At 43.7% G+C, this 15,043-nt stretch overlaps 1 protein-coding gene across 5 annotated transcripts in view; it reads left to right on the top strand.

Moving 5' to 3' along the window:
- Window positions 1-14,576, top strand: part of LDLRAD3 (low density lipoprotein receptor class A domain containing 3) — a 287,626-nt gene extending 273,050 nt beyond the window's left edge. For all 5 annotated transcript variants that reach the window (XM_024254933.3, XM_063728474.1, XM_054524494.2 and 2 more), the window contains 2 exons: window positions 9,486-9,831; window positions 11,556-14,576. In XM_024254933.3, coding sequence (XP_024110701.1) covers window positions 9,486-9,831; window positions 11,556-11,793 — 584 coding nt within the window. In that variant the 3' untranslated portion in view covers window positions 11,794-14,576. The remainder of the gene's footprint in view (window positions 1-9,485; window positions 9,832-11,555) is intronic.
- Window positions 14,577-15,043: the final 467 nt, after the last annotated feature.

Genomic DNA, 15,043 nt, shown 5'->3' with positions numbered 1-15,043 from the left:
CTACCATAACAAATGACCACAAACTTGGCTTTGAAACAACAGAAATTTATTCTCTCACAGTTCTGGAGGCCAGAAGTGCAAATTGAAGGTACTGGCAGGGTTTGTTCTTTCTGGAGGCTCTGAGGGAGAGTCCGTTCCATGCGTCATTCCTAGCTTCTGGGGCCGCTGGCAATTCTTGGTGTTCCTTGGCTTGGTTGGGGCTGCATGATTCCAGTTTCTGCCTTCAACTTCTCATGGCCTTTGCCCTTGTCTCTTTCTGTGTCATCTCCTTCTCTGTCTCTCAGAAAGATACTTATCGTTGGATCTAAAGCTCACTCTAATTCAGAATGAGCTCATCTTGAAACTCTTACCTTAATTGTTATCTGCAAAGACCCTTTTTCCAAATAAGGTCACATTCTGAGGTTCTGGGCGGACATACCTTTGGAGGGACACTACTCAACTCAATACAGATGGTGTAAGGATTAAAAGTGTTAGAATGTGTAAAACACATCAGATATTAATGAGAATAGGGTTAGAACTGCCAGGATAATTATGGTGATGATATTGTTTACTCTTGTTTTTGAGTTCAAAGCAAATATGCGTGGTGGTGATGGTTGTTAGTATTATTAGTATCATTATTTAGTTCAAATCAGGAATGAGGACATGTCACAAGGCAAATGGTGTTCCTCATTCCAACTCTGGACTTTTCCCCATGCCCTCTGGGGGTTGATGCTGGGAAATTAATCACAGGGAACAGTGCTGTCCGTGAACAACAGGCCAAACAGGGTGATGTGAGCCACTGAGGTTCCTTGATCTGAAGAATTTTACAAGAATTACACAGCAACACAGTCCTGGGTAATGTTCAGACTTGTGGGAGTATTGCAAAAAGGCTAGAGTCCGAAGAAGCTACAGGTGGCAAGACTCTCACGGAGGTTTTCTTCCTGGCCTGGGCCTGGATGTGGCCATGAGAATGGGCGTGAGGTTAAGAGGCTGGAGAAACACAGCACAGTAGAAATTGACCATACTTGGTTGCTTGATGTGGACAGAGAAAAAGGAGAATGTTCAAGACAACCCCAAGTGTTCAAACCTGGCAGACCAAATGGCCAGGGAAACATCCAGCATCTAGGAATTCGTTCAAAGAAATAATTACATCAGTGACCAAAGATCACTGGCCCCGTCCCTCATGACCCTCACTGTCTGCCTGAATGGTATTGTAGTATTGTTTGTAATAGCAAAAATGGGGAGCAACCTAAAGGTACTTCAGTAGAGGTTTGGTTAAATAAACTGTAGTTTATCTCTATAGGGGGATACTGTGTGGCTGTTCTTTCACAAAGGTGTGGGTAACAAGGAAAGATGCCCACATGCTGAAGTATCCATATAGCATGAAGAAAAGTACATGTGTGTGCATAAGCATAGGGAGCAGTTTTCAAGGATCTATGCTGTGGGCAGACAGCAAACTATGCCAGTGGGCCAAATCTGACCTGCCACCTGTTTTTGTAAATAAAGTTTGTTTGGGACACAACCACTTCATTCATTGACATATTGTCCATGACAGCTTTTATCTACTTGTGTTGCTCACAAAGCATAAAATATTTACTATCTGGCCCTTGACAGAAAAAGGTTGCCAGCTCCTGGTCTATACCAAACTGTAAACCATGTCTGGTAGAATCCTAATAGGTCTGGGGGAGAGGAGGGGACGTTTTGTCTGCCTTGAACATTTCTATATTACTTTTTTAAAAATAATGAACATGGATTTTTATAATCAGAGATAAAGTTCATTTTGGAAGGGGGAAAAAGACATGCAAGACACACTACCTCATTTCGAGACTTAACTATAAAGCTGTAGTTAACAACACCCTTATTGGCATAAAGATAGTTCTATAGCTCAATCATACAAAATAGGTCATCTAAGAATAGACTCAGACTTGTATGGTCAATTGATTTTCAGCAAAGGTGCCAAGGTAATTCAATAAGAGAGGATAGGCTTTTCAACAAATGGCGTTAGAAAAATTGGAAAGCTAAATGGGGAGATAAAAAGAACCTTGACCTTTACCTTGCACCATAAACAAAAATTAACTTGCTGTGGATCATGGACATAAATGTAGAGGCTAAAGCTATAAGACTTCTTCTAAGCAATGATTTAGGGGAAGATTCCTTGAGTCCAATATAAAAAACACAAACCATTAAGAAGGAATTGATGCAAAGGACTATATAAAAATTTGTTTTGAAACGTTCTCTTCATTGACTAGTCTTAAAAAAGAAAACACCAAAAAGCTCTTTTTAAGACACTGTAAAGAAAATGAAAAGATAAGCCATATACTAGGAGAAAATATTTGCAAAACACATTTGTGATAAAATACTATGTCACAGAACATATAAAATGCCTTACTATCCAGTAATAATGTCAAACCAATTTGAAAATGGACAAAAGATTTGAATGAACACTTCATTAAAGAAGATAAACTGTAGCAAATCAGTACATGAACAGATGCTTACATCATTAGTCTTAGGAAATGCTAATTAAAACCTCAATAAGAAGTTTTAAGTGGTATCAATAAGATACCACTAAATACCTATTAAGATGGCTAAAATTAAAAAGACTGGTATTACTAAGTGCTGGTGAGGACACAGGATGACTGAGAGTTTCATACATTGCTGCTGGTGGGGATGGGAAATGCTATAGCAGCTTTGGAGAACAGTGGGAAAATTTCTTGTAAAGTTAAACATATGCTTCCCATATGACCCAGAAATCTCTCAGCCCTATGTATGCCCAAGAAATATGAAAATATATGTTAGCACAAAGACCAGCATTCCTGAAACTGGAAACAGCCCAGTACCCTCCCTCATTTGGGGAATCAAACAAATTGTGATACATCCATGCAACTGAATACTACTCAGGGACAAAAAGGAATGAAATATTAACGCTTAAAGAAACATGGATGAATTTCAAAAGCAGTGTGCTGAGTGAAAGAAGCCAGATGGAATAGAATATAAAAAACACAAACCATTAAGAAAGAATTGATGCAAAGGACTATGTAAAAATTTGTTTTTACATACTGTAGGATACTGCATACTGTAGGATTCCATTTATATGGCTTTCTGGAAAAATGTGAATCTATTTGGACAGAAAACAGACCCCTGGTTTCCAGAGGCTTGGAATGAGGGGAGAAGATTGACCACAACAAGCACAAAATACCTTTTGTGGGGGATGGAAAGGGTCTATATCTTGATTGTGGAAGAGGACATGTGACTGTTTCATTTTGTCAGAATTCATCTAACGGCGTGTTTTTAAAGGGCAAATTTTATTATGCCTAAGGTATACCTCAATAAATCTAACTTTTAGAATATATAATCTGGAGGAAAAACAGACTGAAAAAAATACTTTAAAAAAATTGCAAGGTAGGAGTTTTTCAAAGGGATGAGGAAGAGTCAGTTTGAAGGGCAATGAATATTCCAGAACAGGAGTTCTGGACTTAGGAAGTCAGGCTGGGCCAGGCATGGTGGCTCACACCTGTAGTCCAGCACTTTGGGATGCTGAGGTGGGTGGATCACTTGAGGTCAGGAGTTTGAGACTGGCCTGGCCATCATAGTGAAACCCCATCTCTACTAAATATATAAAATTAGCCATGCATGGTGGGTGTCATGCGCTTATAATCCCAGTTACTCATGAGGCTGAGGCAGGAGAATCACTTGAACCCAGGTGGAGGTTACAGTGAGCCAAGATTGTGCAGTAGCCAAGACTGTGCCACTGCACTCCAGCCTGGGAGACAGAGTGAGACTCCGTCTCAAAAAAAAAAAGAGGTCAGGCTGGAGGCATTGGAAGCTGTCCTCAGGGAGTCATGAGTCAGTAAGGGGTCTCCAAGTGAGCATGAGACAGTCAGGCCTGAACCCCAAGAAGCACCTACAGGGAGAGAAGAACAGGAAACAATAAAGAAACTGAGCCAGGTGCAGTGGCACATGCTGCAATCCCAGCTACTCAGAGGCTTAGGTGGCAGGATCGCTTGAGCCTAGGAGTTTAAGACCAGCCTGGGCAGCATAGCAAGACCCTATGTCTAAAAATAAAAATAAAGAAACTGACATGCACCATCAGCCTGGGCAAGTCTAAAGGAAGAAGACAGAGTGCTTATTTTTTTAATAGATAATACAGAACAAATGCTACAAAGTAGGAAGGAATAAACAATAAAAAGTAAATCTCCCTCTCCACCAGCATCTATTCCCCTTCCTGGAAGCTCCCAGTGTTACTAGTTATATTGTGTCTTTCCAGATATATTCTATACATTCTCTACTAAACTTTGCTTTTTTCCCCTTATTGATATATCTTTCTGATTGTTCCATATCAGTATATGTAGAGGTTCCCTAATTGTAAAAATAGGTACAAGATTGTACGGATACACCATAATTTATTTAGCCAGGCTGCAATTGATAAACATTTGGATTGTTTCTGATATATCTTGCTGTTATGAACCATGCTTTCATGAATGCTTATTTTGTTTGTTGGTTTTTTAGAGACAGGGTCTCGCTCTGTCACTCAGGCTGGAGCATAGTGGCACGACCATAGCTCTCTGCAGCCTCAAACTCCTGGGTTCAAGTGATCTTCCTTCTTAGCCTCCTGAGTAGCTGGGACTACAGGCACATGCCACTACGCCCAGCTAATTTACTAAATTATTACATTTTTATTTTTTGTAGAGACAGGGTCTCCATATGTTGCCCAGGCTGGTCTCGAACTCCTGGGCTCAAGCCGTCCTCCCTACTTTCACCTCCCAAAGAGCTGGGTTTACAGATATGAGTCACCATGCCTGGCCAGTCTCAAAGAATATGCACATTTTTATATTAATATATATTATTAGCTCCTCCACCACCCTGGGTTGGTACTGACTTACCCTCCCACTAGCCGTGCCTGCATATATACCAGGCATGAATATACCTGTTTGCCTGAGACCTGGCCAGCAGGATATGAGCTCAAACTTCGCTTTTGCCAATCTGATAGGCGAAAAATGGTATCCAGTAGGAAATTTAATTTGCATCTGGAGGAGGGGATTTTTTTGGAAGTGAAGGAACACCAAGTCACAAGTGTCAGCTGCTTGAGTGCCTTCACTGGTCCAGACAGCACCTCTGAGTGAATTAGTTAAAGGTACTCCTCCTCAAGACACTTGGCTGCCATCTGCTAGAGGGCTGTCATGATAACTAAACAAATATGTAATGACTTTGAGGTGAAGAGCACCCTGGAGTTGTACAAAACACAGCCTGCTTCTCCACAGGCGGCCGTGGAGCTACTGGCAGTCTTGATAGAACAGCAGTTTCTAGGTAGTGACCAGATTGCCTGGAAGTAGTACAGTAGAAGCGGCACGTACAGGACAAGAATTCAAGATGCTTGACAGTGGAGCACAAGGGCATTAGCTTGAGGGACAGCCAGAATAAATGGAAACTTCATTATCCATGGATTATGCACTTGGAACTTAGGTCCCAGGCAACTCTGATATTAGTAATTTGGCCAGCAGGCTCATTAAGCTCTTAAGAAAAGTGGGCCTAGTTAATGAATTAACACAAGATGACATTTTACACACAGCAAAAACGAGAGCAGGCACCACTGAGTTATGCAACATCATAATTTCTCAGGCAAATGTGATCGCTGTGTCTCGCCTGCCGAAGTGAAGAGAGATCTGAAGAGAGCCTGCTTTCGGAGACATAAGTGAGACCATTAAGTTCCACAGGCATTTTATATCCCATGCATTTTAAAGGGCTCCCACTTGTATTCTTAAAACCTCACGTGTTTACACAGAAGTCAGCGTTTTAAAATCTCTGGACCATTTGTTTTCTGTGTGACAGTTTACCCACTTTCCTCCTTTAAGAAATACATTTCACTGGCCAGGAGTGGTGAATCACGCCTGTAATCCCAACACTTTGGAAGGCAGAGATGGATAGATTACTTGAGCCCAGGAGTTCAAGACCAGCCTGGGCAACATAGGGAGACTCCGTCTTTACAAAATATGCGAACGTTAACTAGGTTGTGTGGCGCACCCTTGTAGTCCCAGCCACTGAGACGGGAAGGTGGCTCAAGCCCAGGAGGTTGAAGCTGTTGAACCAAGATCGCACCACTGCACTCCAGCTTGGGCAACAGAGTGAGACCTTGTCTCAAAAAACACATATTAAAAATTAAAAAGGAATAAAAAATTAAAAAATACATCTCACCGGAATGGAACTCAGTCTGTTCATATCTTCTCCCCAACCCAACCCCATCCCCCAGAGGTGGCTCCCCCAGCTTTCTACCCCTAGTTGCGAGAAGTTGGTGAGGATAATGGTAAGAACAGCAACACTAAAATCTAGTGTTCATTAGTGAGGGATGATGAAAAATTCTGGAGCTGGATAGTGGTGATGGATGCACAATAACATGTATGAACGTTAATAATGTGTATGAATGTTAAGCGCCACTGAACTGTGCACTTTAAAATGGTTACAGTGGTAAATTTTATGTTATGTCTATTTTATCATTATTATATGATTATATATTCTGTAATTATATAATAATTATTATTTTGTTGTGGTGGTGGTTGTTACAAAAAAGAACTAGCCTTACTGAGGCAAACCCTTGCCAGGCACTGTGCTCAGCACTTGTGTATATATTATACTCTACCATCTGGATAGTCCAGGGAGACACGGATACTGTTGTTTACCCAGGACCACCACCATTTCACAGACAAGGAGGGTGAGGCTTCTAAGAGTTAAATGACTCACTTGAGCTCAACCAGCTAGAAGCAGTGGCTCCAGGATTCCCCCAAGGCTCCTAACTCTGCAGCTCTCCCTGCTAGATAATAAAATAAAGAAGTTATTTTAGTTTAAGCCAGAATTCTGAAACATACACATACACAAGCCTCCACCCGGCTTCTAACTATCTAACTGAGAACAGACAAAACTCCAAAACTCCAATAGAATCCTTGAATGACAGCTAATTGTCTCCAGAAAAAATCCAGAATTGCCTCCCTCCCTTAACTGTAGTGCAACATGATTCTGTTTTTCTGCTGGGCCCCTATTTGCTTCTTTCTGTGCAATGAATCATTGAAAGAGTGACCACCAGGGACTTGGAGAATCTTTGTAGCTTTTAGTCTATGTTTGGGTGTGGCTGGAGAAACAAATCAACACACAGAGCTGGACCTTGAAGGGGAAGGTCATCATTTGTCTCAGATTGGGATCATCTGAGGAATCAGAAAATGTTTATATCAGAAAAGAAGAGAAATCAATGTGTTTCGCAGTTTGTGGTTTTTTGAAGGAGGAACATCTAGATTCTAGTCCTGTTCCTCTGCCTACTTCTTAGGTGATGTTAGACAAAATAATTCACCTCTCTGAGTCAATTTGCTTTTCTGAAAAATAGCAATAATAACAGCACTCATTTTACTAGGGCATGTGAATAAACAGATTTTTCTCCCATTGAGTGGCGGGTATTTATTGAGTGCCTACTATGTGCCAGGCACCATCCTACTCTCTGGGGATACAGCAGTGAACAAAACAGACGCACAGCTAGTGATGAGGGATGGAGTAAAGCCCTTAGCCGATGCCAGGACAGAGGACATGAGTCACCTGTAGTCGCTGACGCTGCTGCTATTTCATGGCTACATTTTGACCCCTGTGGACCCACTGAAACCTCCTCACTGCCTCACAGGTGGAACAAGGACAGGGTCGTGGCCACCAAGTTTACTCACTTGAGCTGCATTTAGATTATTCTTCCAGCTAGGCCATGACAGTAGGTAGTGGCAGCTCTCTGTAAAGATGAGGGGTCCCCAGCTTGGACCCCTGGTTTCCTCCGCCTGCCTGGACCTTACAGTGGTGGCCAGGTGTGTCCTGCTGACTGGGAAGCTCCTTACCTGAGTGCTTGAAGTATGGCTCCTTAGCATGTGTGGAGGGAAGGCTATTATGATAGCAACCTGCAGGGGTGGGATGTGTACCAGACCTTCACCCTGGAACTCCCGAGGAAGTGCCTGCAGATTGCCTGGCAGGTCTTATTCAGGTGATGTAGAGCAGAACGCTGGGGCCAAGTTCTGAAGTCAGACCCCTGGACTCAACTCACGCACAGCTCCTTACCTCCAAACTGTGTGGCCTTGGTCAGGGGAACTGACTTCTCTGAGCTTCATTTTCTTCATCTAAAATAAAAAGGAGAATCACACCACCTACCCCATGGAGTTGTTATGAGGCAGGGAGATGTGATATAAAGCATGTACTTGGCCAGGCACAGTGGCTCACGCCTGTAATCCCAGCACTTTGGGAGGCCGAGGCAGTTGGATCACTTGAGGTCAGGAGTTCGAGACCAGCCTGGCCAACATGGTCGAAACCCCATCTCTAAAACACTAAAAGTAGCTGAGCATGGTGGCGTGCACCTGTAGTCCCAGCTACTTGGGAGGCTGAGGTGAGAGAATTGCTTGAACCCAGGAGGCGGAGGTTGAGTTCACTGAGATTGTGCCACTGCACTCCAGCCTGGGTGACAGAGCGAGACCCTGTCTCAAATAAATAAATAAATAAATAAATAATCAATCATATACTTGTATGTACCGAACACATGCACTTAAAGAGCACAGCATATAGCTATGTTCAGGGGCCTGATGAGTATTGACTCATTTCAGGCTCACAGAAGCCCCAAGAACTGGGCACTATTACATCTCCATTTTGCAGCCCAAAGAGGGTAGCACTTCCAAAGGGCACACAGCAAGCAAGTTTTGAGGGGCTGGGATTTGAGCCCAGGAGTTCCTGCTGTTAGCCTGGGCTGTGCTGGCTCTCCATCCCAAAAGCTCCATGTGAAGCCTGGCGTGAAATAAATGATCTGCAAGTATGAGGACCCCAGAGGTACTACCTGTGTTCCTGAGGTGTGTTATGTTATAAATTTCTACTAAAGAACGGATTTCTGCCACAAGAATGCTCACTCCTGTTCCGTGGATAGCATATGATACTTTTAAAACAACTTAATTGAGATTTTATTTGCAGTACTTAAAATTTGTCCATTTTAAGTGTACGGTTCAGTGATTTTGCGGGGGGAAATTTACCATTTGTGCAACCATCACCGTAAACCAGTTTCGGGACATTCCCATCACCCCAACAGGATTCCTCATGCCCATTGACTGTTAATCCCCATTCTCTTTCCCACTCCAGGCAACCACTAATCTACTTTCTGCCTCTGTAAAATTGCCTTTCCTGGAAATTTCGTATGAACAGAATCATACAATATGTGATCTTTTGTGTCTGGCTTAGTTCACTGCATCATGTTTTTGAGGTCCATCCATGCAGTAGCATGTATCAGTATTTATTAACTTTTTGTGGCTGAATAATATTCCATTAGGTGGATGTACCACATTTTGTTTATCCGTTCATCGGTTGGTGGACATTTGGGCGGTTTCCACTTTTTGGCTATTGTGAATAGGGCTACTGTGAACGTTCGCGTGCAAGTTCTGGGGCTGCTGTTGAAACACAAAGATTAGCCAAACTGGTAACCTTCTCTCTTTTCTCTCCTCTCTTGGGTTTCTCAGAACCCGGCAGCGGGCAGGTGTTTGTGACTTCAGAGAACCAGCTTGTGTATTACCCCAGCATCACCTATGCCATCATCGGCAGCTCCGTCATTTTCGTGCTGGTGGTGGCCCTGCTGGCACTGGTCTTGCACCACCAGCGGAAGCGGAACAACCTCATGACGCTGCCCGTGCACCGGCTGCAGCACCCTGTGCTGCTGTCCCGCCTGGTGGTCCTGGACCACCCCCACCACTGCAACGTCACCTACAACGTCAATAATGGCATCCAGTATGTGGCCAGCCAGGCGGAGCAGAATGCGTCGGAAGTAGGCTCCCCACCCTCCTACTCTGAGGCCTTGCTGGACCAGAGGTGTGTGCTGGATGGAAGAGATTGAGGCGGGAGAGGTCATCCATTGCGGGGAGGGGAATAGGTGCACACACTGAGGTTCCTAGGTCTTGCCAAGAGCCTGGCTTCAGCTGCTATAGGCAGTGGCAGCATCTGACATTTGCCAAGTCCTTGCAAAATTCTCTACATGTATCACCTCATTTAATCCTCTTAGCGCCTCACTGAGGGAGGAAACTGATAGGAATGTTCCAAAACTGGATTATGGTGATAGTTGCACAAATCAGGAAATTTCCAAATTCTACAGATGAGGAAACTGAGGCTCTGGGATGTTAAATGACTTGTCTGAGGAACATGCAGTTAGGATCCTGGCCTGCTCCTCCTGGGAATGTCACACTGGTCCATGTTCTGGCCACAGACTAGCTCTGAGCCTCACCTGCTACTGCAGAGCAGTGCCCAGTACCTGTGAGAGGTTTGGTTAATATCTGTCAAATGAATGGATGAATGAAGAAGTGAATGAATGAGAGAATCAGTGAGTTCCTTAAGTTTGCTTGGCTTCACCTATAAAATAAAGGAGGTGGAAAGGAGCACTTTCAAGCTTTTTTAAGCAGTACCACATTGCAAATGGAATTGTACAAGAACCCCTAGTATGTATAAAGCCAGGAAGCAGAGTTCTGTAGTTGAAGCAAGTAGTGGGCCCGTTTCCTGATCAGCATCCCTCTTCCTCAAGCTCTGCCATGTGTGGCATTAGACATTTTGCAGGCCATGTTCTGATGGTGACTGGGCTCTTCCTTGGACCCTCTTCTATGGCAGCTCTTACATTATTTAATCTTCGTTTTCCTTCCTCATAGAAGGTGAATAAAGTTTCAGAGGTCAGGGGAGAGGATGGCACTTAAGGATCTCTTTGCAAATAAGTGTAAGAATTCAGGACCTTCCTCACCTAATAAAGATCCCACTCATAACCTCTTCATTTGGACCATCCAGCATAGGGTAAGGTTAAAATTGCTGAATCTGGAAACAGAATGTGTGGGTTCAAATCCCAGCATTGCTGTTTACCAGTTATTTCTGATCCTGGGCCAGACATTGAATGTCCCTGTGCCTCAGTTTCCTCACCAGAGCAACAGGCATGAAAGTAATGCCCACCTCCCAGCATTCTTGTGAGCATTAAATAAGGTAAGGAATGTAAGGGGCATGGCAAAGTGCCTGGCTCATGAGAAGCCTTCAGTAAATGAGAGCTAGAAAATAAAATGTCTTTTCTGTTAAATTCATTCCTTTTAAGCCCCTTCTGCCGATACAGAACAAGGTGTTGAGAGGATGTCCTCTCACCCCAGTTCATAGCCAGGAAGAGTTGGCTTTCAATAGAAATGCCAATTCCATGTTCCCAGAGGCCCAGTCAAGATACCAGCCCAGCCTCTTGGCCACAGGGCTTTTGGCTGATGGAGCAGAGTGGCAATGCCAAACCACCCAGGTTGAGCCAAGGGACTTGGTGGGCGACCTCATTCTGGTTCTACCCAGAGGATGTGGTTTTGGCACCGTCTGGTCAACACGAACCAGCCAGAACACACTGGCCTTTTCTGTTCCGCTGTGGTTCCTGGTCCTTGAATTAATTGTCTTTGTACTTGGAGGGAAAATCTCATTCGCACTGGAAACACTGTCTCAGAAATGGGCTGAAGTTGGCTTATCTTGGCCCTAATGTGTTCTCTTCTCTTCCTGTCTCCATTGCCCCTGCCCCCCTGCTGTCCCCATCACAGGCCTGCGTGGTATGACCTTCCTCCACCGCCCTACTCTTCTGACACGGAATCTCTGAATCAAGCCGACCTGCCCCCCTACCGCTCCCGGTCCGGGAGTGCCAACAGTGCCAGCTCCCAGGCAGCCAGCAGCCTCCTGAGCGTGGAAGACACCAGCCACAGCCCGGGGCAGCCTGGCCCCCAGGAGGGCACTGCTGAGCCCAGGGACTCTGAGCCTAGCCAGGGCACTGAAGAAGTATAAGTCCCAGTTATTCCAAAGTCCATATGGGTTAATCTGCTCTGACTTGTTGCCGTTCTAACAATTTGTGCTCATGGGAAGCTCTTTAAGCACCTGTAAGGGTGTCTCAAGTTACAGTTTGGGATATTAGCTATCTCTGCATTCGCCTCCTCCCCCAGAATTCAGAGATGTTTTTCTGGCCTCTCAGTTGACATGATCTGTTGTGCATCTTTTCTGTGAGGTCACTCTTCCCTTGGGACCCGAGATCACACCCTCACTTTTCACATTATTCTGTTTCTGTTGGAGAGACAGCATATAAAACAGTATTGAAATAGGCTGGGAGAGAGCAATGTTTCTGTGCTATATTGGATGCTCAGAAGTGCAGGAGACGCTGGACCCAATTCTCTCTGCTGGGTAGTTACCTTATAGCATTTGGGGATTTGGGTTAGATGATCTAACCAGGAGGCCATCATTGGATGGTCACCTCCCCCAAAAAAAATCCAGTTGAGCATCAAAACCTGCCTTGCACAATCCTATATGTTGCCCCCAGTTCAGCAGAGTCAGTGGCCAAAGAAAACTTTGCACGTGAGTAACACCCTTCAGCAGTCTCAACGTTATTTTGGTTTTGTGAAGGACTCTGAAACCATCTACCCTGTATAAATTCTGGCTTTAGAAATTTGCCCAAGAATGCTCATTCTGAGAGCTTTCCCCAGCAGTGTATATCATCAACCTCATCCTAAAATAGGCAGGGAGCCCCTCCCATGAGTTTATCCAAGTTCTCAGCTCCTAAAATGCAGGCTCCCAAGAGTCTACACCTGCCCTGGCTCTACAGCCACTTAACCTGGTTTCTGGACTGTCACCCTCCCAGCTGACCTGCCTGTAGCCAAGGAATGAGGACCTAACTTAAGTTGGCCCAAAGTCTGACCTGGCTCTGTGTCCCTGTGGCCCACACCCAGCCTGTCTTGCTCATTCATGCAGCCTCAACACTGGCCTCCAAAGTTCCCTTAACACTTGCAAAGTCCTTTTTACCTGTGCGTTTGGACTTGAGGACACTGGTTTCTGTCACAGGTGAGAGCCATGTTCAATACCTCCAGCAAGCTCTCCTGGCTCCCTGCACCTGTGCACGCTCCTCTTCCCAAGGTCCCAATACCAGCACCTCTAGTTAGAGTTAGGGTCAGGGTCAGGCCTCTCCCAACATCCCAGTAGTTTCTCCTCTGAGACACATGGGCAAGAGACAGTTTGGAGTCAAGATTTTCCATTTGGATTTATTTTAAATCTTTTAGAAATGCATTTGAAACAGTGTGTTTGTTTTTTCCCTTCTAGTTAAGGGACTATTTATATGTGTATAGGAAAGCTGTCTCTTTTTTTGTTTTTCCTTTAACAAGGTCCAAAGAAAGATGCAAAAGGAGATCACACCCTTGCCCCGCTGAGCCCCGTGATAACAAGTCACTCCAGACTAACCTGTGTGCCAGACATTTGTGCATTGTTGCACTTTGAGGTTATTATTTATCGAGTTCTTGAAGGAAGCAGAAAGAGGGACTCCACTCTCCCTCCGTGTATAGTCTCTATGTTTGTGCTAGTTTTTCTCTTTCTTTCTCTGTGTCCAGCCAGCCACAGGGCCTGCCTCCTGCAGGAATAAGGGGTAAAACATTAGGTGTTATTTGGCAAGAAACCACACTGACTGATGAGGGGTAAAATGGAACCAGGTAGAGCCACTCCGGGCAGCTGTCACCCATTCAGAACTTCTTTCCGCAGCTGAAGAAATGTTCAGTAACCTGTTTGATGCTAATTAAAACAGAGCCTGCAGAAGTGGGGCTGAAGTGGCATTCAGTGATCCTGTTCTGTAGACTTTTCTTTCTTTTTTTAAGTAAATCCAAAGGATGTTACAGGAAAGCTAGCCACTGATATTTTGTTTTGTTTTAAAAAAAAAAAAAAGAAAAGAAAAAAAAGAAAGAAAAAGAAAAAGGGAAAGGAACCTAGCTGCCTGTATCTTTCATTTTTAAAATAGCACTTGAGTTATTTTCTGAGTAATCCAATAAAGAACTTTTGATGACAGCCAGAATGTGTTAGAACTCTGGCTGAACATTTCATCTCCTGTGAGTCAGAAGGGCTTTATTTCTCCCTTTGATGGGGCCCCTTCTTCTTTCTGGTGCTCTGGAAGTTGTTTAGAGGAAAGAATTCTAATTTTAATTAATTGCGCAGTGAGTTAATCTCACTCGCTTTTCTGCTTCCAGGCATCTTAGGAAAAACAAATGGTTTTAGTAGATAAGGGATGCCTACTAATGTTGTTTTTTTTAAAGCAAACAGGGACATTTTTATTATAGATTTGATTTTTTTAATGAATGTTTTTAAAAATATATAAATAGGACACCAAAGCGGCAGGGGTTTTTTTTTGGGGGGGGGGGGCGGGGTGGGGTTTATTTTCCAACTCAAGATGGCACATTAGTGGCCAGCAATATTTTTTAACTCATTCCAACCAGGAAGCTTTTTTATACATTGCCTAAATCTACGCCAACCAGAAAATAGTCTCATCTCTTTTTTTCTCAAATGAGATCAGTGTTTTATTTTGGCATTAAATTAGTTACACTGTGATGGCTGGCCTATTACCTGACTCAGCTCCCTCTACCTTGAAATTGACATTTTTAAAAAATGCAACTAAGTGGTTAATAGTGTGTGATGCTCAAAGTTAATGTAAACTGGAAAGGTTGTGTGTTGTTGCTTTTTGTTTTTTGGTTAGGCTTGGTTTTGTTTTTTAATTTTTATACTTTATAATAAATTTGCAGTTTCATTCTTTCTGTTTGTACAAATGGTTCTTGACCCACTCATTTCCCTTATAGCAATATAAACAGTGGACAGTCACTTCTGTCATAGCTTTTGCAATGAATTTATGCCAAATAAAATGAGAAAAAGGAAGAATATGTTGGTGGGACCTCAAAATGTGATGGATGCTTCAGGATTCCACAGCTGATATGATTGGAATACAGAGGCAAAGTTGTGGACACCAGTTAATGTAATGGGCCCTGGGAAATCATATTGGAAGATGGGTGTTTCTGCCTTTGCTACAGCATTGTTCAAGGGAAGAGGACAAGTGGCTGTGATAACTGTAACAGATTCTGACCACATATTCAGGAGCACACTATAGCTCTTGCATAGGTGGGCTAGTAATTAGTTTCAAAACACAAATGGCTCAGATTGTCCCCACCAATGATGGGAACATCTTTATGCTTCTTTAAGTCTCGTTTTGGAGCCACATGTTGGCCAGTGCAGCAGGGAC

Source organism: Pongo abelii, chromosome 9 (assembly GCF_028885655.2).
Source record: "Pongo abelii isolate AG06213 chromosome 9, NHGRI_mPonAbe1-v2.0_pri, whole genome shotgun sequence".
Lineage (NCBI taxonomy): Eukaryota > Metazoa > Chordata > Mammalia > Primates > Hominidae > Pongo > Pongo abelii.
Note: the sequence above shows the minus strand (reverse complement) of the source record. Positions and strands in the feature narration are given on the sequence as shown.